Source organism: Gymnoscopelus microlampas (assembly GCF_963454915.1).
Source record: "Gymnoscopelus microlampas genome assembly, chromosome: 13".
In the NCBI taxonomy this organism is placed as follows: domain Eukaryota; kingdom Metazoa; phylum Chordata; class Actinopteri; order Myctophiformes; family Myctophidae; genus Gymnoscopelus; species Gymnoscopelus microlampas.
The window spans coordinates 8428420-8455712 of NC_139950.1; the positions used below are offsets into that span (position 1 = coordinate 8428420).

At 42.8% G+C, this 27293-nt stretch overlaps 1 protein-coding gene across 5 annotated transcripts in view; it reads right to left on the reverse strand.

Moving 5' to 3' along the window:
• The window catches only part of LOC311058907 (myoferlin-like), a gene marked incomplete at its 5' end in the record, with an annotated part of 235365 nt that overhangs the window by 172084 nt on the left and 35988 nt on the right, over positions 1 to 27293 (reverse strand). For 3 of the 5 annotated variants that reach the window (XR_014602097.1, XM_084076437.1, XM_084076434.1), the window contains 3 exons: positions 2171 to 2262; positions 2744 to 2799; positions 3582 to 3733. Coding sequence is in view for 4 of the 5 variants with exons in the window: in XM_084076437.1 (XP_083932563.1) it covers positions 2171 to 2262; positions 2744 to 2799; positions 3582 to 3669 (236 nt within the window). Of the gene's footprint in view, positions 1 to 2170; positions 2263 to 2743; positions 2800 to 3581; positions 3735 to 27293 lie in introns of those variants that run through there. The other 2 variants (XM_084076436.1, XM_084076435.1) reach the window with 2 other exon arrangements.

The window sequence follows — 27293 nt, forward strand, 5'->3', positions numbered from 1 at the left end:
CATTGGCAAGCCTGTAAATTGACTAAAAGCCAGAAGAAAAAAAGCAGAAGGATGGAAACAATGAGTGTGAGCCACAGGCCTGTGCTGGGAGTTACGTGCCCTTATGAGAGGTGGACACATACAGTACAGACACGAGAAAGACTGGGTACATGTACACTCATATACTCATGAGTACAGTGACAGTCTATTAGTTCTCTAAAAAATAAGACGCACACATACACACACACACACAAACTGTACACAAAACACAAGAAAGAGACCACTGATGTCATCTTGTCAAAAAGGGTTGACATTAAATGTGTTTACAGCAAGTATGAGTGGTCACATTCCTGATGAGGCAACCCCTCGTCCCTTGGTTCAAATCTGCTGCCGAGCCAATCAAATGAAGTTATGGGAAATTGAACCGGGTATGCCACCTTCTGGAAACCCAGGACTAATTATGCACAGACCCTATTCATTATCTTAATAGCATTGCACACAGGAAAAAAAACATGGTCAAAAAAGTTCAAATTATATTATAATAAAGCTAAAATGTCTAGATTCAACCCTAACCCTTTTTTAGATCATATCTAAATATTTGTGATATAATACTGCAGTCGAACAACATGTTTTGCTCCATCATGTCTGAAAAACAGGCCCGCCTTTTAAACACAGTGGTGATCATAATAATAACACATGGTGCCCCATGGGCACATGGCTACCGTCACCTGTTTAGACTTGTGAAGCAGGACTAGCTCAAACACTTTACAATAATAGGATATTAAGTGCATTTACATGTAAATCCTCAAACAAACCAAATCAGAGCCCACAAAGCCAACCTCTTAAAGCCAGTTGAGCCACTTCAGACAGACTGTGTATTTGCTGGCATCACAGATTAGAGTTCAGGTTTTCTGTGTTATAATTCCTCCTCTTGTTTCAAACTGGGCATGAGAGAGACAGAGCAGTTCACCTTGTTGATTTATACGTCACAGACGAGAAATCACAACCTAACCACATGAACCCCAGCGTCGCTATTCTGGGCATGTCATTATAGGCAAACATTTGGCTAGAATAGCAGATCTACAAGCTCACAACACGTCACAACGTGCTAGCCTGGCTACAGAGATTTGGTGTACAGGGAGAAAGGAGAGGACCAAGCATGGACCCCTGGGGGACCCTTGGTCAACTAGGTATGGAGTGTTTGCAGTACTACTGAGTCATACTCCTCCTGATCTGAAAGTGGATACAGTGCAAATATACAAGACGGTGTTTATATTGCTCTTTTTCCAACCAAAACCACTAAGCTGCCAACTAGTCATCACCATCTGCCAATGACAAGCCAGCGCATGCTTTCTCGCTCTGCTCTCCCTCCCTCTCCCCACGCGTTGCTAGGTTACGCTAGGCAGTGACCATGGAAGAATGACTAGCGTTAGCCTAGCGCTGGCAACCCTCCGCCTGCATTACATGCAATCACTGAGGTGACTCAGAGGAATTGCCATACATTTACAAGAAGCTGTTTCTATTCTCCTTTCTCAGCTAAGAAACCCAGCTCAAATGTTTCTGTTTACAATAGAAACGTCCAGATATTCAAGTGCATTGGTAGATTTGGAGATTCTGGTGTTCGTGTCTTTTTAAATAATGCTACACCTACAAGGTTAGACAAAAGGGAAAACTTTCACTGAGGGGGATGAAGCTCCTCCTCTAACTCAGCATGCCTGAACATGGTGGCAGAGGGAGGCTCTGTGGTTTGGTTTGGTTTCTGTGTTGTCATTATAATGTGACATACTCTGTGGTCTGTATGTACCAATAGCAAACTCTAAATCTCAGTACTGCCACTGTTGTGTTGTTACTACACATTTTAGTTAAACTGCATTCACAATCGAATTTGGCCAACTGTGCAAGACATGATTACAAACAAGTCATTTAAAAAGTAGTCGTAATCACAATGCTCTCAAGGGGTGAACCATGAGTGATTCAACTTTCTCTCTGTTATTACCTGTATTATCATGACTTAACACTGTCATCACAGTCAGTATGGAGGAGACCTTACAACGTTACATACCTAGTTCTTGGTTGGTGTGTGTGTGTGTGTGTGTGTGTGTGTGTGTGTGTGTGTGTGTGTGTGTGTGTGTGTGTGTGTGTGAGAGAGAGAGAGAGGGGAAGGACATCATTTATTTTTGATCACACTTACTTGTCTTTTCCGATGGTTTCATAATCTTTCACAATCACATCTATGAATGAGGAAGAATCCAAAGGAAGACCTTTCAAGTCAAATTCCAGAACCTAAGGTCAGAAGAAAAGAAAAACAGAAGTTGATGATTTGTGAATAAAATAGCATCTTCTCTAATAACTGCTAACTTAACCCATTTAAAATGTTAGTGTTGGCTATTCAAAAATAGCAGATCTACAAGCGTGGCACTTGGGCCGCACTGCAAGCTTGTAGTCTACATGTGCTATTTTTTAACTTTTTGGAAAATAAATTAAAGTGTTTTTGATTTTTGATTTCTTTAACAAATCTTCTCTTCTGGGGGTCCCTGGGACAAAACATTTTCCGAGGGGGGTCCGCATCCAAATATATATCAATTTGGGGGTCCAGTCGGCACGAAAACGTTTGAGAACTACTGATTTAGAAGGCATTTGTAGAATCGGCCTCAGGTCTTATTGGGTTAACCCAGTTACCGGTAATCATTTTAAAGCAAACAACTATGCACACTTTATTCCAACCATCACTATTTTACATTGCCATCAACTATTCCCCACTTACTTCATTCCACACTGGATTTAATTCATTGTCGATTGCTTTCGTTTTCTTCTTTTCACCTGTAAGCAAAATGGAATTTGCATTATTAATCTTTCAGTCTCAATGGAGTCTTAATGGAGGAATCCATAATATATGTTAGAATTCAGACAGTGTCTATTATTTCTATGACTAGTTCAGTTTATATGTATGAAATGAACACATGTCTCTCATCCCAAGACACAAGATGGGAAAGACTCCTTTGTAAATTATGTATGAATACATTCTGACATAGCCTACTAGACCTACTGTAGCCAGAAAGATGACAGTGGAAAATAAAGTTATTAAATAGTCTCAGTCCCTGGCTGAGGAAAGGAAGAGGGTCATTCAAAGCCTTATAAGGATGCATTCTTCAAGTGTGTGAGTAACAAAGCTGAGGTTTCTCTACAAAGCCATGATGTAATGCTACCACAATGTCACAAAAAGTAAGCGTATGTTTTAGATTTTCACGTGTGAATGCAAATCATTTCACAGAAATAAAAAGCATAGGCTGTCATACAGAACTAAAGTACAAGAGAGATGTCTGTTTACATCTAGACCATTGGTTCACAAAGTGGGGTCCGGGGACCCCCAGGGGTCCTTGGAGGGGTACCAGAGGGTCCCCAGCAAAAGCAGTTAATACAGCGTGATTATTTTATACTTTGGCCATTCAAAAATAGCAGATCTACAAGCTCATGTGCCGCGCTATGAGCTTGTAGATCTGCTATTTTTGAAAAATCGCAGCCCAATACATATCATTTTGGGGGTCCTCCTCGACATGAAAAAGTTTGAGAACCACTGATCTAGAGTAGACACAATGTCTCACCTTTAAACACAACTGCAGCAATAGGATCAGGCTCTCCAAGCCTCTTCTTGGGGATGCCCTGGGCTGACTCCACCACCACACGCAGCATAGTCACTGCGTTTTGGTCAGATTCTTAGAATCGCACCATAATCCTCCAAAGTAAAACAACTGTGCTGCAGGAGGCATGAAGCCATGTGAAACCTGTGAACAAGATGATATGAGAGAGAGAGAGAGAGAGAGAGAGAGAGAGAGAGAGAGAGAGAGAGAGAGAGAGAGAGAGAGAGAGAGAGAGAGAGAGAGAGAGAGAGAGAGAGAGAGAGAGAGAGAGACACACACACACACACACACACACACACACACACACACACACACACACACACACACACACACACACACACTGATGAATAGACCTTCGGGCCACGACCACATCATATCTCTTGAACAATATCGCCACCGTGTGTTTATTATAAGAATCTGACGTTGAAGTTGTTTGCTTCGACAAATCTACAGATATAAAACAAACACTCAGTGGTGGAAAAAGTACTAACATTATTGTCACTTAAGTAAAAGTATCAATACTGCAATAAAGTATCAATACTGCAATATTTTTACAAGTCAAAGTCCGGAATTCTAAATTGACTTGAGTAAAGTACAAAAGTATTGGTATCAAATGTAGGCCCTATACTTAAAGTACGAAAAAAGTAGAAATTACTCATTATGCAGAATGTCCCACAAGTATATACTAATCTTTAGCAGATCTACAAGCTCACAATGCGTCAAATGGCCGAAATATATATATATAGGGCTGAGTGGTTAATATATATTTTTTTGCAATAATAATCAAAATCTACAGAGTAGCGAATAACTCACGTTTTCAAGTAATTTCAGTGGAGTAAAAGTACAATATGTGCGGCTAGGCTATGTATTTTAATCCGTTTCTTAGGTCATGATCAGCAGAATTCAATAACACATAAACGTCAGTTTATGTACATTTTGATACCAATACTTTTGTACTTTTACTCAAGTACATTTTAAATTCCGTACTTGTACGATACTTTTACTTAAGTAAAACATTTGAGTACCTACTTTTTCCACCACTGGTTTGTTTATTTAAATAATAAATTAATTCATGTAGGCCTACACGCATTTGTTTTGACGCTATCGTCTGTTCAGTCCGCTCTTCTACGTTTGCAGCCAATTGAATGATGTTTTTTTTCCCCACAAAAAAAGGCGAAAAATGTTTTGCTCATGTTAAATTTGCATGTCATTGTTCAAATAGCATAGGCTGCAGATAATTCGTTTATTTCCAACTCATTAGACCCAGGGTAGTAGCCACGAAGCGTGCTTCAGAATCCCACCGCACTCTATCCGGAGGCCACGCCCATTGTACACAAACACGCTCCCAAGGCCGTTTTGGGTGACAGCGCGGCGCCTTTGGTGACGTGGCGTGACGTGCCACGTTTTTTTGCATGGTGTGACGTCACACCATGCAAAAAACCGTGACGTCTCGTTGATGGAGCTCACAGTTACCATGGTATCCACTTGGTTTTTGTTGATTGAGTTGGTCTTTAAAAGGTAGGTGACAAACCACCAGAACTCATTGTGAAGTCAGCTGTAAGTTAGAGTGGTCTTATTACTATCCTTAACTACAAGTGAGCTACAAGTGAACAGAATGTTCAAATCAAAGTCCTACAAGTTGGAGAACAGCACGGGAGGCAAGGAGGGGAGAACAGGAGAAACAGCTCCCCGCCGGTTCCTGAGAGGGGTGAAGCGTTTCTTCAAAGCTGAGAACAACAGCAGCAGCAGCAGCAGCAGCAGCAGCAGCAGCAGCACAGACACTGCTGCTTCTTCTGGATCCAGCAAGGAGAAGGGAACAGGAGGAGAAACAGCCCCTCAGATCCTGAAGAAGCGTTTCTTTGGACAATTAAAGAGTGAAACTGCAGGGACCTTCACTTCAGAAGATGATTCAAACATCATCAGCACTCCACCCCCATCACCACCTCAGGCCCAGCTTGAACCTGCTCCCCCTCAACAAGCCAAGGAGGATGGACCTGCTCCCCCTCAACCAGCCCAGGAGGATGAACCTCCATCGCCACTTCAGGCCCAGGATGGACCTCGTGCTGCTGAAGATGCAGGGACCTTCAGCACCTCAGTGGAAACTCCTAAAAAGAAGAAAACCTTCAAAGTAGTGATGGAAAGCATCAGGGACACTTTTGCTGGATGGAGGAGAAAAGAGCAACGTCACAGTAAAGATGACGTGTTCACGTGTGACGAAGAATCACCTGAGCTCTTTGTGTCAGCAAGGAGATCCACTACCACCAACATCGTCACACCTAAATCATCCAGCATGCAGGTTGTAGCGTTAGTTCAAGAAGCCCAGGAGGATGGACCTGCTCCACCTCAACAAGCCCAGGAGGATGGACCTGCTCCACCTCAACAAGCCCAGGAGGATGGACCTGCTCCACCTCAACAAGCCCAGGAGGATGGACCTGCTCAACCTCAACAAGCCCAGGAGGATGGACCTGCTCCACCCCCATCACCACCTCAGGCTAAACTTGAACCTGGTCCTGAGGATGAACTTGCTCCACCTCTAGTGGGCAGCAGCTCCACACCAAAATCGCAACCCCGTACGCCCATTCCACCACTCCTCCCACCCCCCACTGTATTACTTATCGGTGACTCAATCATCAAGGACATCAAATCTGCTAACACAATTACACGCTGTTTTCCTGGTGCAACCATGGTTAAACTCATGGAGAAAATCCCCGAAGTTCTGGCTTCTCTCCCCTCCTCCGTCAAAATGATAATCCTTCACATGGGTACAAACGACCGCTACTTGGAACAATCCAGAATCCATTTCACGCATCTCCTTGACCTCCTCAGCAGCAGCGGAAAGTCTATTTACATCTCTGGTCCACTGCCCAAGCTGTGTCGCGGTCGAGGAGATGTCCGTCTTAGCCGCCTGCTGGCCCTGCACCACTGGCTCCAATTTGCCTGCTTCTCACACAACATCTGCTATATCCACAACTTTTACCTATTTTGGGACCGTCCATCGTTTTATGCTGCAGATGGCCTCCATCCGAGCATACTAGGCTCCCAAATGCTCGCCATCAATCTATATAGCTCCATAGGTTTTAGTTCCATGTAAATCGGAGGATGCACATGATGGTAATTAAATTAACACTACTCCTCCCCAGGCTAGGCCAACAATGAATAAAAAAGAGAAATAGGCAAAATAAAATAAAATAAAATAAAATAGAATAAAATAAAATAAAATAAAATAAAATAAAATAAAATAAAATAAAATAAAATAAAATAAAATAAAATAAAATAAAATAAAATAAAATAAAATAAAATAAAATAAAACAAAACAAAACAAAACAAAACAAAACAAAACAAAACAAAACAAAACAAAACAAAACAAAACAAAACTAGAAAATGTGCTCCTCGGAGCACAGGTCGGCAGTACTGTTCCTGATTAATCCTGTCTTACCTATTTATATTACATATTGTCACGTGTAACTTGACCAATGTTAGCTTGGCTGAGACGGACACACACACGGAGGGTAAAACTCCTGGCGGAGACAAAAAAACACAACCCATTCATATTTAGAAACAACAGTGGTCATCACAGTGATGGAAGCTCACTTCAAAAATATAAAAGATTTTTTGAAGTGCGTGGTGCTATTTATAGGTTTTTATTTCATCATGCGTCTCGCTAGCCAATCAAAGCATTGGTGACAACATATTGTCATGTGTCACATGAAGCTTGACCAATGTTAGCTTGGCTGAGACGGACACACACACGGACGGACGGAGACGAAAACATACTCTCCACCATACTGGCGGAGACAATAAAACTAGAAAATGTGCTCCTCGGAGCACAGGTCTCCGCTAGGAGGTGGTAAAAGGTGATCGAGGTGGTAAAAGAAAGTACTGTTCCTGTTTAGTTCTGTCTTACCTACTTATATTACATATTGTGATGTCACGTGAAGCTTGACCAATGTTAGGTGTTCACACACGGACGGACGGAGGGTAAAACATACTCTCCACCATGCCTTCGGCCTGGCGGAGACAATAAAATAAAATAAAATAGAATAAAATATACTTTAGAAATCCAACCGTGGTGAGATGTGGAAGCAGGGACGGATTAACCGGGCCGATCATCTTTTAAGGCCCCCCTCCCTGATGGAGAAGACAGCAAACATAGCAGAAGAGATGAAGAAGGTGTCAGGTTGTATAGCGAGGTTCACACTCCTGTTTTGTGCTCCAGTCATTTCTGTGAGTGTCATCTGAATAGTGACACACACACACCTCAGCTGTGCTGAACTGAAAGTGACTGGAGTTAAATTTTTTCCCTTAAAGCCCTTGAATATATATGACTTACATTTCATATCACACACACCATTGAGTAAGAGCTCCTGTAGCCTTTACCATCAAAAAAATTATACATTTAAAAATCGATTTTTGGAAATTGTGAATTGATTTTGAATTGTTGATAATAAGAATTGCGATTTTTACATAACTTGCGAATAGATGGAACCAATATTATAGACCGAATATATTGAAACAATATTATAGAATGAGAATACAAGTGTGAATGTAATATTTTATCTTGGCGTTCAGGCTCTGCTACATTTTTCTCCCTGCTCAGCACAATTAAGACAACCATCATTAACCTTTAAGAGCAGGGAGATAGATGTATAATAACAACCCCCCATGGGGAGACCAATAGCAGAGCCTACTGGTGGTGCTGGGGTGGTGGTGGGAGCAAACGCCACATGACAACAAACCAGAAGACAAGCGGATGGAACGTCTGATGAAAGTGAGTTTAAATACCCGCCCAATTGGACAGCTGATTGCCACGTCAGAGTATGACGTATGGATCTTGCATGACGCTGTAAACAGCCACATAGAATGAATGAGCATGCATTGATTTTTTCCAACACCCCTTGGAGCATTGTGGGTTCTGGGGACCCCCAGGGGTCCTTCAGGGGGTCCCCAGCTAAGCATCGAAATCGTTTTAAACACTTTAACCTTATATGCATCGGGTATCTGACCGTATATATAACCGTATATCTGCTATTTTCAAACAATCTTGAATGAAGTTTCAAAATTTTGAATATTTTTGAAACATATTAACAACACAAATCAAGTCCTTGGCACAAACTATTCTCCGATGGGGGCCTGCGGCCGAAATACATATTACTTTGGGGTCCTTGACATGAAAAAGTTTGAGAGCATTACACATTAGAGCAGGGTCTTTAACGTTTTTCAGGCCAAGGACCCCTTAGCTGAGAGAGAGATGAAGCAGGGACCCCCACTACTGTTTGCATTCATTTTAAATGTGTGTTTTCTGACATTTAACGACTTAAACCCTCAATACTTTGTAAACTTGACCTTTGGCTCGGTACTTGGTCTGCTCTTTTTTCCCTGTACGCCAAACCTCTTTGCAGAACATAGCCAACAAGCTCACTAGATCAGCTATTTTCGGCTAATGTTCCCCCAGAATAGGGATGTGAGGATTCATTTAATGTAAAAATTTAAAAATGTAAAAGTCCCTATCACACAAAGATTTGGCGGCCAGTCTGCAGTATCTCTGAGGACCGCCTAGGGATCCCGGACCCCCTGCATTAGAGCATTAAGACAATACAAAGCACATTAGGAAGCTCATTATAAAAGAACATCCTGTACTGTAGAGTGATGTTTTAGTCAGTGCAATGTCACTGGTGTACACTTTATTCCATCGGTGGGTGGAAGCAACGCAAAACTTGTTTTTGTGTGTATTTTCATAACATCAAATTCTATTTTTAATTACTTCCTGTAAACGGAAACATACTGTGTGATGACAAAGATCAAGGGTTCCCAAACTTTATATTTGAACTGGGGCCCCCCCAAAATAATCATATTTGAACTGGCCCCCCCCCCCCAAAACAATCATATTTGAAATGGGGACCCCCCACCCTGACAAGCATTTTTAGTTTTATTCGATTCCACAGATAAATATTGTGAAACTAGCTGATCTTCCAGCATGGGGGTCATGCTTATGATCCCGCATGGGGTTCATGCTTATGTTCCCTCATGCAGCCCTATGTTCCCCCATCCCAAATTAGACCCTATGTTCCCTCAGCCCTACTGTATGTTCCCCCATCCCAAATTAGACCCCATGTTCCCTTAGCTTTATGTTCCCTCAACCCAATTCAGGATCACATATAGCCCTTTGATTGATTGATATCTTTATTGATCAAGAAATAAAACATATGTCACATGTAACATACATCTGACCCCCACCATAATCAAAAGGATGACGCAAAAAAAGCTTACAGCTTGTTTCCATTGCAGTCCCTTCCATAATGTGTTGGTGAGGTCACCTGTTGGGGTCCTCTGAAAGGGGGTGCAATGGTGCGCCTCGCCAGTCCGGATATTACGTTTGTGATGTCGACCCACCATTCACTGTACGCATTAGGCAATTTTAATATAGGATAGGCCACGTCCGATTTTATTTAATTTTGTTGGCTATCCCTTGGCCTTATGACAAGGGTTAGCCTAAAAATGTGTAGAATAAATAAAAAGTTTCAACCTTTTTGTCAACTTTGCGTTAGCGCCTGCGAAACATTTATTGGCAAGGCGCCAGACACGTGGCTTTTGTAAACAAACCGGCGTGTGATTCCAAATACAAAAAAAAATATAGCTGCAAGCAGCAATTAGCGGTTTCGAGAATAATGGCAGACTGGCAGACTGTGACAAGAGTGGCAGACTGGCAGACTGGCAGACTTTGACAGAGTGGCAGACTGGCAGACTGGCAGACTGGCAGACTGGCAGACTTTGACAGAGTGGCAGACTGGCAGACTGTGACAGAGTGGCAGACTGGCAGACTGGCAGACTGTGACAGACTGTGGCAGACTGGCAGACAGACAGACTGTGGCAGACTGGCAGACTGGCAGACAGACAGACAGACAGTGACAGAGTGGCAGACTGTGACAGAGTGAGAGAGAGAGAGAGAGAGAGAGAGAGAGAGAGAGAGAGAGAGAGAGAAAGAGAGAGAGAGAGAGAGAGAGAGAGAGAGAGAGAGAGAGAGAGAGAGAGAGCAAAGTGCACATGTCTGAATTAACAGGGTCATGTTTTGCATAATGCAATTTAAATGTAAACTGTGACAAGTGGGGTTTGAGCCGTGGACCTTTGGCACATGAGACTAACACTGTATTGATCAAGCTATTCAATCCACAGCCTTGGTCAGTGAGAAGGGAGAATCCAACAAAACAAAACAAAACAAAAGAGGGAATGAAGTACATCATACATTGAAAACAAGTACTCTCAATAAGCGTTTCATTTAACAATTGCATGTTTATTCATTGATACAGTCATGTTGTGTGTAATGCAATTGAGTTGAGGTCTGCATGAGGTGAGATTTGAACCGGCGACGCTCTGGTATCAAGGCAGATGATTAAGCCATTGGGCCAACAGACCTGAACTGATGAAAAGGGAGTTCACACACATGACACACTTTCACGCAAATTGCTCAGAAATACTGGATTTAAATGTTTTTCAAACTGCTCAAAATTGCAGACAATCTAAGGGCGGAGTTTACTGGTTAACAATTGCACATGCATTCATTGATACAGTCATGTTGTGTGCAATGCAATTATAATGAATTCTACATGACGTGGGATTCGAACCAGGAACCCTGTGGTTTCAAGGCAGATGATTAAGCCATTGGGCCAACAGACCTGTACTAGTGAAAAGGGAGTTCACACACATGACACACTTTCACGCAAATTGCTCAGAAATCCTTGGTTTAAATGTTTTTCAAACTGCTCAATATATTTCGGAATGGAAACTAGTGGAAAATAGTCGATCTACAAGCTCACAACGCGTTGCTATCTAAAAAGGTGTGAGATTGTAGATCGGCTATTTTCACAAGAAAGTATGTCATACATAAAAAAAAACTACTCTCAAAAGCATTTCGTGTTATTGTCTAAACATTGCACTTGTCTGAATTAACAGGGTCATGTTTTGTACAATGCAATTTAAATGTGAACTGTAATAAGTGGGATTCGAACCAGGGACCTTCGGCACATGAGACTCACACTCTACTGGTGGAGCTATCCAATACACAGCCTTAGACAGTGAAAAGGGAGAATCCAACAAAACAAAACAAAAGCGCGAATGAAGTACGTCATACATTGAAAAGAACTACTTTCAAGTATGCATTTCTCGTCATCTTTAACAATTGCACATGTATTCATTGGTATAGTCATGTTGTGTGCAATGCAATTATAATTAAGTCTACCTGAGGTGGGATTCGAACCGGCTACCCTATGGTTTCAAGGCAGATGATTAAGCGATCAAGCTATTGAACCAACACACCTGAACCTGTGAAAAAGGGCTTCAAACATGTATTTGACACAGTTTCATGCAAATTGCTCAGAAATCCTGGATTTAAATGTTTTTCAAACTGCTCAAAATTGCAGACAATCTAAGGGCAGAGCTTACTGGTCAAAGTGATACATGTGTTCCTCATGAGTCAAGGCACATGTGTAAGCAGGTTTAACGGCTGTCGGCCAAACGAGGCATGACTTTTGCCTGTTTAAAGTTTGCATTTTCAAAAAATTGCTATAGCGCCCCCCTTTGACCAATTGGAGTAAGATTGGTTTCAGTGATACTTGGAAGGACCCTCTACAATATTGCAAAGTGTCAAACAAATGTGAGTCTGCATGTATGTGTTAGGGGCAGATGAATAATTTAAAAAAAGCTGCAATTTTCATTGGCTTATAAAAGCTTAACGTTTTCACTTATGGAAAATCCGCTAAGTTACGTTTGTCGGCATTGGTCCAAAGTTCATGTGTATACAGTTTCGTACAGATTGCTCATAAATCCCAGGAGAAGTGATTTTTTTACTGCTTTTTACTGCTTTTCATAGAATTCGAAATGGTGGGAGATCTAAAGGTCAGAGGTCAAAAGTCAAACAGCGAAAGTTGTTAGGCATGAGGAGACGCATGTGTGTATCGAAGTTTCATGGCTGTAGGTCGAACAGGGCATGAGCTGTACCTGTTCAAAGTTGGCATGTTCAATTGAGTGCTACAGCGCCACCCTTTGGCCAATGGTTGTGAGTTTCGGGTTTTCGCCGTTTGGCATAGCCCTCTACCATATTGCCGAATTTCATAAGAAGTGACCAGGCGGTTAGGCCAGAACTGGCAAAAACGGCGGAAGAATAATAATAAATATAGCTGCAAGCAGCAATTAGCGGTTTCGAGAATAATGGCAGACTGGCAGACTGTGACAAGAGTGGCAGACTGGCAGACTGGCAGACTTTGACAGAGTGGCAGACTGGCAGACTGGCAGACTGGCAGACTGGCAGACTGGCAGACTGGCAGACTTTGACAGAGTGGCAGACTGGCAGACTGTGACAGAGTGGCAGACTGGCAGACTGGCAGACTGTGACAGACTGTGGCAGACTGGCAGACAGACAGACTGTGGCAGACTGGCAGACTGGCAGACAGACAGACAGACAGTGACAGAGTGGCAGACTGTGACAGAGTGAGAGAGAGAGAGAGAGAGAGAGAGCGAGAGAGAGAAAGAGAGAGAGAGAGAGAGAAAGAGAGAGAGAGAGAGAGAGAGAGAGAGAGAGAGAGAGAGAGAGAGAGAGCAAAGTGCACATGTCTGAATTAACAGGGTCATGTTTTGCATAATGCAATTTAAATGTAAACTGTGACAAGTGGGGTTTGAGCCGTGGACCTTTGGCACATGAGACTAACACTGTATTGATCAAGCTATTCAATCCACAGCCTTGGTCAGTGAGAAGGGAGAATCCAACAAAACAAAACAAAACAAAAGAGGGAATGAAGTACATCATACATTGAAAACAAGTACTCTCAATAAGCGTTTCATTTAACAATTGCATGTTTATTCATTGATACAGTCATGTTGTGTGTAATGCAATTGAGTTGAGGTCTGCATGAGGTGAGATTTGAACCGGCGACGCTCTAGTATCAAGGCAGATGATTAAGCCATTGGGCCAACAGACCCGAACTGATGAAAAGGGAGTTCACACACATGACACACTTTCACGCAAATTGCTCAGAAATACTGGATTTAAATGTTTTTCAAACTGCTCAAAATTGCAGACAATCTAAGGGCGGAGTTTACTGGTTAACAATTGCACATGCATTCATTGATACAGTCATGTTGTGTGCAATGCAATTATAATGAATTCTACATGACGTGGGATTCGAACCAGGAACCCTGTGGTTTCAAGGCAGATGATTAAGCCATTGGGCCAACAGACCTGTACTAGTGTAAAGGGAGTTCACACACATGACACACTTTCACGCAAATTGCTCAGAAATCCTTGGTTTAAATGTTTTTCAAACTGCTCAATATATTTCGGAATGGAAACTAGTGGAAAATAGTCGATCTACAAGCTCACAACGCGTTGCTATCTAAAAAGGTGTGAGATTGTAGATCGGCTATTTTCACAAGAAAGTATGTCATACATAAAAAAAACTACTCTCAAAAGCATTTCGTGTTATTGTCTAAACATTGCACTTGTCTGAATTAACAGGGTCATGTTTTGTACAATGCAATTTAAATGTGAACTGTAATAAGTGGGATTCGAACCAGGGACCTTCGGCACATGAGACTCACACTCTACTGGTGGAGCTATCCAATACACAGCCTTAGACAGTGAAAAGGGAGAATCCAACAAAACAAAACAAAAGCGCGAATGAAGTACGTCATACATTGAAAATAACTACTTTCAAGTATGCATTTCTCGTCATCTTTAACAATTGCACATGTATTCATTGGTATAGTCATGTTGTGTGCAATGCAATTATAATTAAGTCTACCTGAGGTGGGATTCGAACCGGCTACCCTATGGTTTCAAGGCAGATGATTAAGCGATCAAGCTATTGAACCAACACACCTGAACCTGTGAAAAAGGGCCTCAAACATGTATTTGACACAGTTTCATGCAAATTGCTCAGAAATCCTGGATTTAAATGTTTTTCAAACTGCTCAAAATTGCAGACAATCTAAGGGCAGAGCTTACTGGTCAAAGTGATACATGTGTTCCTCATGAGTCAAGGCACATGTGTAAGCAGGTTTAACGGCTGTCGGCCAAACGAGGCATGACTTTTGCCTGTTTAAAGTTTGCATTTTCAAAAAATTGCTATAGTGCCCCCCTTTGACCAATTGGAGTAAGATTGGTTTCAGTGATACTTGGAAGGACCCTCTACAATATTGCAAAGTGTCAAACAAATGTGAGTCTGCATGTATGTGTTAGGGGCAGATGAATTATTTAAAAAAAGCTGCAATTTTCATTGGCTTATAAAAGCTTAACGTTTTCACTTATGGAAAATCCGCTAAGTTACGTTTGTCGGCATTGGTCCAAAGTTCATGTGTATACAGTTTCGTACAGATTGCTCATAAATCCCAGGAGAAGTGATTTTTTTACTGCTTTTTACTGCTTTTCATAGAATTCGAAATGGTGGGAGATCTAAAGGTCAGAGGTCAAAAGTCAAACAGCGAAAGTTGTTAGGCATGAGGAGACGCATGTGTGTATCGAAGTTTCATGGCTGTAGGTCGAACAGGGCATGAGCTGTACCTGTTCAAAGTTGGCATGTTCAATTGAGTGCTACAGCGCCACCCTTTGGCCAATGGTTGTGAGTTTCGGGTTTTCGCCGTTTGGCATAGCCCTCTACCATATTGCCGAATTTCATAAGAAGTGACCAGGCGGTTAGGCCAGAACTGGCAAAAACGGCGGAATAATAATAATAATAATAATAATAAATATAGCTGCAAGCAGCAATGAGCGGTTTCGAGAATAATGGCAGACTGGCAGACTGTGACAGAGTGGCAGACTGGCAGACTGGCAGACTTTGACAGAGTGGCAGACTGGCAGACTGGCAGACTGTGACAGAGTGGCAGACTGGCAGACTGGCAGACTGTGACAGACTGTGGCAGACTGGCAGACTGGCAGACAGACAGACAGACAGACAGACAGACAGACAGACAGTGACAGAGTGGCAGACTGGCAGACTGGCAGACTGTGACAGACTGGCAGACTGGCAGACTGTGACAGAGTGGCAGACAGACAAACAGACAGACTGTGACAGAGTGGCAGAGTGGCAGACTGGCAGACAGACAGACAGTGACAGAGTGGCAGACTGGCAGACTGGCAGACAGACAGACTGTGGCAGACTGGCAGACTGGCAGACAGACAGACAGTGGCAGACTGGCAGACAGACAGACAGACTGTGACAGAGTGGCAGACTGGCAGACAGACAGACAGTGACAGAGTGGCAGACTGGCAGACAGACAGACAGTGACAGAGTGGCAGACTGGCAGACAGACAGACTGTGACAGAGTGACAAAGTGACAGAGTGGCAGACTGGCAGACAGACAGACAGACAGACAGACAGTGACAGAGTGGCAGACAGACAGACAGTGACAGAGTGGCAGACTGGCAGACAGACAGACAGTGACAGAGTGGGAGAGAGAGAGAGAGAGAGAGAGAGAGAGAGAGAGAGAGAGAGAGAGAGAGAGAGAGAGAGAGAGAGAGAGAGAGGCAGTGAGAAAGAGAGGCAGTAAGAGAGAGAGCGAGAGAGAAGAAGTGAACATGCATTAATTAACAAAGTCATGATTTTTGTTCAGTAAATTATATTTGGACCGGTTAAATTGGGGTTTGAACCAGGGACCTATAGACTTGTGGGTAGACAGTGTAAAGGATAAGGATAATTCCAGGTCCGTTCATGAAAGTCCTTGCGGTCTTGTTTCCAATGAGGGCCTGTGAGCAATTAGGGGTTAAGAGTCTTGCTCAGGGACACATTTCATTTCATCGACACATTTGCTGGCCTGGCCTGGATTCGTACCTGGGGCAACCACGGCCTCTGGCTCCCTAGGTGGGCTCACTAACCACTCAGCTATGGCCACAGTACAGACTGAGCCATTGGATAGACAGAATTGGATTTCATATGTGGTAAGTTATCATACAGCATGGGTTGCTTATTATATACATACAAGCTCATAACGCGTCACATTGTAGATCGGCTGTATGTGGTTACTGTAGGTGTTGTATTAATAATTACATCTGCAAAGTAACAAGTAACTAAAGCTGTCATCTGCTGTAATTGGAGTAGAGTAGAGTAGTAAAGTAAAAGTACCTAAAAATGGTACTGTGCATGTGGCAGGTGTGATTGGTGATGAGTGAGAGCAGGTGAGAGGGGTGGATCCAATCCATGGGAATAGGGGGAATTCCAAATGATGATCACCTCAACGCATTGTTGGGGACAGGGATCGAACCAGCGACCTATGGATTCACAGGCTGCCTCTCTTCTCATTGAGCTAAAGATATGGCCTCCCTGATGGTGTCTGTTGATATCTATAGGTTTTTCCGTCCTATAGGTTCTTCCGGTGTGAGATTGTAGATCAGCTATTTTCACAAGAAAGTATGTCATACATAAAAAACAACTAACAACAACAACTAACAATTGCATGTTTATTCATTGATACAGTCATGTTGTGTGCAATGCAATTGAGTTGAGGTCTGCATGAGGTGTGATTTGAACCGGCGACCCTCTGGTATCAAGGCAGATGATTAAGCCATTGGGCCAACAGACCCGAACTGATGAAAAGGGAGTTCACACACATGACACACTTTCACGCAAATTGCTCAGAAATACTGGATTTAAATGTTTTTCAAACTGCTCAAAATTGCAGACAATCTAAGGGCGGAGTTTACTGGTTAACAATTGCACATGCATTCATTGATACAGTCATGTTGTGTGCAATGCAATTATAATGAATTCTACATGACGTGGGATTCGCACCAGGAACCCTGTGTTTTCAAGGCAGATGATTAAGCCATTGGGACAACAGACCTGTACTAGTGAAAAGGGAGTTCACACACATGACACACTTTCACGCAAATTGCTCAGAAATCCTTGGTTTAAATGTTTTTCAAACTGCTCAATATATTTCGGAATGGAAACTAGTGGAAAATAGTCGATCTACAAGCTCACAACGCGTTGCTATCTAAAAAGGTGTGAGATTGTAGATCGGCTATTTTCACAAGAAAGTATGTCATACATAAAAAACAACTACTCTCAAAAGCATTTCGTGTTATTGTCTAAACATTGCACATGTCTGAATTAACAGGGTCATGTTTTGTACAATGCAATTTAAATGTGAACTGTAATAAGTGGGATTCGAACCAGGGACCTTCGGCACATAAGACTCACACTCTACTGGTGGAGCTATCTAATACAGAGCCTTAGACAGTGAAAAGGGAGAATCCAACAAAACAAAACAAAAGCGCGAATGAAGTACGTCAAACATTGAAAATAACTACTTTCAAGTATGCATTTCTCGTCATCTTTAACAATTGCACATGTATTCATTGATATAGTCATGTTGTGTGCAATGCAATTATAATGAAGTCTACCTGAGGTGGGATTCGAACCGGCTACCCTATGGTTTCAAGGCAGATGATTAAGCGATCAAGCTATTGAACCAACACACCTGAACCTGTGAAAAAGGGCCTCAAACATGTATTTGACACAGTTTCATGCAAATTGCTCAGAAATCCTGGATTTAAATGTTTTTCAAACTGCTCAAAATTGCAGACAATCTAAGGGCAGAGCTTACTGGTCAAAGTGATACATGTGTTCCTCATGAGTCAAGGCACATGTGTAAGCAGGTTTAACGGCTGTCGGCCAAACGAGGCATGACTTTTGCCTGTTTAAAGTTTGCATTTTCAAAAAATTGCTATAGCGCCCCCCTTTGACCAATTGGAGTAAGATTGGTTTCAGTGATACTTGGAAGGACCCTCTACAATATTGCAAAGTGTCAAACAAATGTGAGTCTGCATGTATGTGTTAGGGGCAGATGAATAATTTAAAAAAAGCTGCAATTTTCATTGGCTTATAAAAGCTTAACGTTTTCACTTATGGAAAATCCGCTTGGTTACGTCTGTCGGCATTGGTCCAAAGTTCATGTGTATACAGTTTCGTACAGATTGCTCATAAATCCCAGGAGGAGTAGGCTTTTTACTGCTTTTTACTGCTTTTCATAGAATTCGAAATGGTGGGAGATCTAAAGGTCAGAGGTCAAAAGTCAAACAGTGAAAGTTGTTAGGCATGAGGAGACGCATGTGTGTATCGAAGTTTCATGGCTGTAGGTCGAACAGGGCATGAGCTGTACCTGTTCAAAGTTGGCATTTTCAATTGAGTGCTACAGCGCCACCCTTTGGCCAATGGTTGTGAGTTTCGGGTTTTCGCCGTTTGGCATAGCCCTCTACCATATTGCCGAATTTCATAAGAAGTGACCAGGCGGTTAGGCCAGAACTGGCAAAAACGGCGGAAGAATAATAATAATAGTGAAAGTGTAGAGATGTAATAGCTTTCGAAGCCTGATGGCTCTCGAAACCTAATGAAAGTGTAGAGATGTAATAGGGTTCGAAGCCTGATAGGCTCTCGAAACCTAATAATAGTGAAAGTGTAGAGATGTAATAGCTTTCGAAGCCTGATGGCTCTCGAAACCTAATTAAGTCTACCTGAGGTGGGATTCGAACCGGCTACCCTATGGTTTCAAGGCAGATGATTAAGCGATCAAGCTATTGAACCAACACACCTGAACCTGTGAAAAAGGGCCTCAAACATGTATTTGACACAGTTTCATGCAAATTGCTCAGAAATCCTGGATTTAAATGTTTTTCAAACTGCTCAAAATTGCAGACAATCTAAGGGCAGAGCTTACTGGTCAAAGTGATACATGTGTTCCTCATGAGTCAAGGCACATGTGTAAGCAGGTTTAACGGCTGTCGGCCAAACGAGGCATGACTTTTGCCTGTTTAAAGTTTGCATTTTCAAAAAATTGCTATAGCGCCCCCCTTTGACCAATTGGAGTAAGATTGGTTTCAGTGATACTTGGAAGGACCCTCTACAATATTGCAAAGTGTCAAACAAATGTGAGTCTGCATGTATGTGTTAGGGGCAGATGAATAATTTAAAAAAAGCTGCAATTTTCATTGGCTTATAAAAGCTTAACGTTTTCACTTATGGAAAATCCGCTAAGTTACGTTTGTCGGCATTGGTCCAAAGTTCATGTGTATACAGTTTCGTACAGATTGCTCATAAATCCCAGGAGAAGTGATTTTTTTACTGCTTTTTACTGCTTTTCATAGAATTCGAAATGGTGGGAGATCTAAAGGTCAGAGGTCAAAAGTCAAACAGCGAAAGTTGTTAGGCATGAGGAGACGCATGTGTGTATCGAAGTTTCATGGCTGTAGGTCGAACAGGGCATGAGCTGTACCTGTTCAAAGTTGGCATGTTCAATTGAGTGCTACAGCGCCACCCTTTGGCCAATGGTTGTGAGTTTCGGGTTTTCGCCGTTTGGCATAGCCCTCTACCATATTGCCGAATTTCATAAGAAGTGACCAGGCGGTTAGGCCAGAACTGGCAAAAACGGCGGAAGAATAATAATAATAAATATAGCTGCAAGCAGCAATGAGCGGTTTCGAGAATAATGGCAGACTGGCAGACTGTGACAGAGTGGCAGACTGGCAGACTGGCAGACTTTGACAGAGTGGCAGACTGGCAGACTGTGACAGAGTGGCAGACTGGCAGACTGGCAGACTGTGACAGACTGTGGCAGACTGGCAGACTGGCAGACAGACAGACTGTGGCAGACTGGCAGACTGGCAGACAGACAGACAGTGACAGACTGGCAGACTGTGACAGACTGGCAGACTGGCAGACTGTGACAGAGTGGCAGACAGACAAACAGACAGACTGTGACAGAGTGGCAGAGTGGCAGACTGGCAGACAGACAGACAGACAGTGACAGAGTGGCAGACTGGCAGACAGACAGACTGTGGCAGACTGGCAGACTGGCAGACAGACAGACAGTGACAGAGTGGCAGACTGGCAGACAGACAGACAGTGACAGAGTGGCAGACTGGCAGACAGACAGACAGACAGACAGTGACAGAGTGGCAGACTGGCAGACAGACAGACTGTGACAGAGTGACAGAGTGGCAGACTGGCAGACTGGCAGACAGACAGACAGACAGACAGACAGTGACAGATTGGCAGACTGGCAGACAGACAGACAGTGACAGAGTGGCAGACTGGCAGACAGACAGACAGTGACAGAGAGAGAGAGAGAGAGAGAGAGAGAGAGAGAGAGAGAGAGAGAGAGAGAGAGAGAGAGAGAGAAGAGAGAGAGAGGGAGAGAGAGAGAGAGGCAGTGAGAAAGAGAGGCAGTAAGAGAGAGAGCGAGAGAGAAGAAGTGAACATGCATTAATTAACAAAGTCATGATTTTTGTTCAGTAAATTATATTTGGACCGGTTAAATTGAGGTTTGAACCAGGGACCTATAGACTTGTGGGTAGACAGTGTAAAGGATAAGGATAATTCCAGGTCCGTTCATGAAAGTCCTTGCGGTCTTGTTTCCAATGAGGGCCTGTGAGCAATTAGGGGTTAAGAGTCTAGCTCAGGGACAAATTTCATTTCATCGACGCATTTGCTGGCCTGGCCTGGAATCGTACCTGGGGCAACCAGGGCCTCTGGCTCACTAACCACTCAGCTATGGCCACAGTACAGACTGAGCCATTGGATAGACAGAATTGGATTTCATATGTGGTAAGTTATCATACAGCATGGGTTGCTTATTATATACATACAAGCTCATAACGCGTCACATTGTAGATCGGCTGTATGTGGTTACTGTAGGTGTTGTATTAATAATTACATCTGCAAAGTAACAAGTAACTAAAGCTGTCATCTGCTGTAATTGTAGTAGAGTAGAGTAGTAAAGTAAAAGTACCTAAAAATTGTACTGTGCATGTGGCAGGTGTGATTGGTGATGAGTGAGAGGGGTGGATCCAATCCATGGGAATAGGGGGAATTCCAAATGATGATCACCTCAACGCATTGTTGGGGACAGGGATCGAACCAGCGACCTATGGATTCACAGGCTGCCTCTCTTCTCATTGAGCTAGAGATATGGCCTCCCTGATGGTGTCTGTTGATATCTATAGGTTTTTCCGTCCATTATGAACCAAGCCTCTATTTCGCTAACTACTGTAGATCACTGGTTCACAAAACATTTACCAATAAAGTTTTTTTTTTTGTCTCCTCGGACTGGAAACTAGTGAAAATAGTCGACCTACAAGCTCACAACGCGTTGCTATCTGAAAAGTTGTGAGATTGTAGATCAGCTATTTTCACAAGAAAGTATGTCATACATAAAAAACAACTACTCTCAAAAAAGCATTTCATGTTATTGTTTAAAAATTGCACATGTCTGAATTAACAGGGTCATGTTTTGTATAATGCAATATAAATGTAAACTGTAATCAGTGGGATTTGAACCAGGGACCTTCGGCACATGAGGCTCACACTCTACTGGTGGAGCTATTGAATCGACAGCATCAGATAGTGAGAAAGGAGAATCCAACAACACAAAACAAAAGGGCAAATGAATTACGTCATACATTGAAAATAACTACTTTCAAGTATGCATTTCTCGTTATCTTTAACAATTGCACATGCATTGATACAGTCATGTTGTGTGCAATGCAATTGAGTTGAGGTCTGCATGAGGTGAGATTTGAACCAGCGACCCTGTGGTATCAAGGCAGATGATTAAGCCATTGGGCCAACAGACCCGAACTGATGAAAAAGGAGTTCACACACATGACACACTTTCACGCAAATTGCTCAGAAATGCTGGATTTAAATGTTTTTCAAACTGCTCAAAATTGCAGACAATCTAAGGGCGGAGCTTACTGGTCAAAGTGATAGATATGTTCCTCATTGATACAGTCATGTTGTGTGCAATGCAATTATAATGAAGTCTACCTGAGGTGGGATTCGAACCAGCAACCCTGTGGTTTCAAGGCAGATGATTAAGCTATCAAGCTATTGAACCTACACACCTGAACCAGTGAAAAGGGAGTTCAAACACATGACACACTTTCACGCAAATTGCTCAGAAATCCTGGATTTAAATGTTTTTCAAACTGCTCAAAATTGCAGACAATCTAAGGGCAGAGCTTACTGGTCAAAGTGATACATGTGTTCCTCATGAGTCAAGGCACATGTGTAAGCAGGTTTAACGGCTGTCGGCCAAACGAGGCATGACTTTTGCCTGTTTAAAGTTTGCATTTTCAAAAAATTGCTATAGCGCCCCCCTTTGACCAATTGGAGTAAGATTGGTTTCAGTGATACTTGGAAGGACCCTCTACAATATTGCAAAGTGTCAAACAAATGTGAGTCTGCATGTATGTGTTAGGGGCAGATGAATAATTTAAAAAAAGCTGCAATTTTCATTGGCTTATAAAAGCTTAACGTTTTCACTTATGGAAAATCCGCTAAGTTACGTTTGTCGGCATTGGTCCAAAGTTCATGTGTATACAGTTTCGTACAGATTGCTCATAAATCCCAGGAGAAGTGATTTTTTTACTGCTTTTTACTGCTTTTCATAGAATTCGAAATGGTGGGAGATCTAAAGGTCAGAGGTCAAAAGTCAGAGTGTGAAAGTTGTTAGGCATGAGGAGACGCATGTGTGCATCGAAGTTTCATGGCTGTGGGTCAAACAGGGCATGAGTTGTACCTGTTCAAAGTTGGCATATTTCAATTGAGTGCTACAGCGCCACCCTTTGGCCAATGTTTGTGAGTTTCGGGTTTTCGCCGTTTGGCATAGCCCTCTACCATATTGCCGAATTTCATAAAAAGTGACCACGCGGTTAGGCCAGAACTGGCAAAACCGGCGGAAGAATAATAATAATGAAAGTGTAGAGATGTAATAGCTTTCGAAGCCTTACAGGCTCTCGAAACCTAAATATAGCTGCAAGCAGCAATGAGCGGTTTCGAGAATAATGGCAGACTGGCAGACTGTGACAGAGTGGCAGACTGGCAGACTGGCAGACTTTGACAGAGTGGCAGACTGGCAGACTGGCAGACTGTGACAGAGTGGCAGACTGGCAGACTGGCAGACTGTGACAGACTGTGGCAGACTGGCAGACTGGCAGACAGACAGACAGACAGTGACAGAGTGGCAGACTGGCAGACTGGCAGACTGTGACAGACTGGCAGACTGGCAGACTGTGACAGAGTGGCAGACAGACAAACAGACAGACTGTGACAGAGTGGCAGAGTGGCAGACTGGCAGACAGACAGACAGTGACAGAGTGGCAGACTGGCAGACTGGCAGACAGACAGACTGTGGCAGACTGGCAGACTGGCAGACAGACAGACAGTGGCAGACTGGCAGACAGACAGACAGACTGTGACAGAGTGGCAGACTGGCAGACAGACAGACAGTGACAGAGTGGCAGACTGGCAGACAGACAGACAGTGACAGAGTGGCAGACTGGCAGACAGACAGACTGTGACAGAGTGACAAAGTGACAGAGTGGCAGACTGGCAGACAGACAGACAGACAGACAGACAGTGACAGAGTGGCAGACAGACAGACAGTGACAGAGTGGCAGACTGGCAGACAGACAGACAGTGACAGAGTGGGAGAGAGAGAGAGAGAGAGAGAGAGAGAGAGAGAGAGAGAGAGAGAGAGAGAGGCAGTGAGAAAGAGAGGCAGTAAGAGAGAGAGCGAGAGAGAAGAAGTGAACATGCATTAATTAACAAAGTCATGATTTTTGTTCAGTAAATTATATTTGGACCGGTTAAATTGGGGTTTGAACCAGGGACCTATAGACTTGTGGGTAGACAGTGTAAAGGATAAGGATAATTCCAGGTCCGTTCATGAAAGTCCTTGCGGTCTTGTTTCCAATGAGGGCCTGTGAGCAATTAGGGGTTAAGAGTCTTGCTCAGGGACACATTTCATTTCATCGACACATTTGCTGGCCTGGCCTGGATTCGTACCTGGGGCAACCACGGCCTCTGGCTCCCTAGGTAGGCTCACTAACCACTCAGCTATGGCCACAGTACAGACTGAGCCATTGGATAGACAGATTTGGATTTCATATGTGGTAAGTTATCATACAGCATGGGTTTCTTATTATATACATACAAGCTCATAACGCGTCACATTGTAGATCGGCTGTATGTGGTTACTGTAGGTGTTGTATTAATAATTACATCTGCAAAGTAACAAGTAACTAAAGCTGTCATCTGCTGTAATTGGAGTAGAGTAGAGTAGTAAAGTAAAAGTACCTAAAAATTGTACTGTGCATGTGGCAGGTGTGATTGGTGATGAGTGAGAGCAGGTGAGAGGGGTGGATCCAATCCATGGGAATAGGGGGAATTCCAAATGATGATCACCTCAACGCATTGTTGGGGACAGGGATCGAACCAGCGACCTATGGATTCACAGGCTGCCTCTCTTCTCATTGAGCTAAAGATATGGCCTCCCTGATGGTGTCTGTTGATATCTATAGGTTTTTCCGTCCTATAGGTTCTTCCGGTGTGAGATTGTAGATCAGCTATTTTCACAAGAAAGTATGTCATACATAAAAAACAACTAACAACAACAACTAACAATTGCATGTTTATTCATTGATACAGTCATGATGTGTGCAATGCAATTGAGTTGAGGTCTGCATGAGGTGTGATTTGAACCGGCGACCCTCTGGTATCAAGGCAGATGATTAAGCCATTGGGCCAACAGACCCGAACTGATGAAAAGGGAGTTCACACACATGACACACTTTCACGCAAATTGCTCAGAAATACTGGATTTAAATGTTTTTCAAACTGCTCAAAATTGCAGACAATCTAAGGGCGGAGTTTACTGGTTAACAATTGCACATGCATTCATTGATACAGTCATGTTGTGTGCAATGCAATTATAATGAATTCTACATGACGTGGGATTCGCACCAGGAACCCTGTGTTTTCAAGGCAGATGATTAAGCCATTGGGCCAACAGACCTGTACTAGTGAAAAGGGAGTTCACACACATGACACACTTTCACGCAAATTGCTCAGAAATCCTTGGTTTAAATGTTTTTCAAACTGCTCAATATATTTCGGAATGGAAACTAGTGGAAAATAGTCGATCTACAAGCTCACAACGCGTTGCTATCTAAAAAGGTGTGAGATTGTAGATCGGCTATTTTCACAAGAAAGTATGTCATACATAAAAAACAACTACTCTCAAAAGCATTTTGTGTTATTGTCTAAACATTGCACATGTCTGAATTAACAGGGTCATGTTTTGTACAATGTAATTTAAATGTGAACTGTAATAAGTGGGATTCGAACCAGGGACCTTCGGCACATGAGACTCACACTCTACTGGTGGAGCTATCCAATACACAGCCTTGGACAGTGAAAAGGGAGAATCCAAGAAAACAAAACAAAAGGGCGAATGAAGTACGTCATACATTGAAAATAACTACTTTCAAGTATGCATTTCTCGTCATCTTTAACAATTGCACATGTATTCATTGATATAGTCATGTTGTGTGCAATGCAATTATAATGAAGTCTACCTGAGGTGGGATTCGAACCGGCTACCCTATGGTTTCAAGGCAGATGATTAAGCGATCAAGCTATTGAACCAACACACCTGAACCTGTGAAAAAGGGCCTCAAACATGTATTTGACACAGTTTCATGCAAATTGCTCAGAAATCCTGGATTTAAATGTTTTTCAAACTGCTCAAAATTGCAGACAATCTAAGGGCAGAGCTTACTGGTCAAAGTGATACATGTGTTCCTCATGAGTCAAGGCACATGTGTAAGCAGGTTTAACGGCTGTCGGCCAAACGAGGCATGACTTTTGCCTGTTTAAAGTTTGCATTTTCAAAAAATTGCTATAGCGCCCCCCTTTGACCAATTGGAGTAAGATTGGTTTCAGTGATACTTGGAAGGACCCTCTACAATATTGCAAAGTGTCAAACAAATGTGAGTCTGCATGTATGTGTTAGGGGCAGATGAATAATTTAAAAAAAGCTGCAATTTTCATTGGCTTATAAAAGCTTAACGTTTTCACTTATGGAAAATCCGCTAAGTTACGTTTGTCGGCATTGGTCCAAAGTTCATGTGTATACAGTTTCGTACAGATTGCTCATAAATCCCAGGAGAAGTGATTTTTTTACTGCTTTTTACTGCTTTTCATAGAATTCGAAATGGTGGGAGATCTAAAGGTCAGAGGTCAAAAGTCAAACAGCGAAAGTTGTTAGGCATGAGGAGACGCATGTGTGTATCGAAGTTTCATGGCTGTAGGTCGAACAGGGCATGAGCTGTACCTGTTCAAAGTTGGCATGTTCAATTGAGTGCTACAGCGCCACCCTTTGGCCAATGGTTGTGAGTTTCGGGTTTTCGCCGTTTGGCATAGCCCTCTACCATATTGCCGAATTTCATAAGAAGTGACCAGGCGGTTAGGCCAGAACTGGCAAAAACGGCGGAAGAATAATAATAAATATAGCTGCAAGCAGCGATAATATGGGGCCAGGAGAGAGAAATGATAATTCCTTTAACAGGTCAGTTCATGAAAGTCCTTGCGGTCTTGTTTCCAATGAGTGCCTGTGAGCAATTAGGGGTTAAGAGTCTTGCTCAGGGACAAATTTCATTTCATCGACACATTTGCTGACCTGGCCTGGAATCGTACCTGGGGCAACCAGAGTCTCTGGCTCCCTAGGCGGGCTCACTAACCACTCAGCTATGGCCACCCCTCAGAGAGAGAGAGAGAGAGAGAGAGAGAGAGAGAGAGAGAGAGAGAGAGAGAGAGAGAGAGAGAGAGAGAGAGAGAGAGAGAGAGAGAGAGA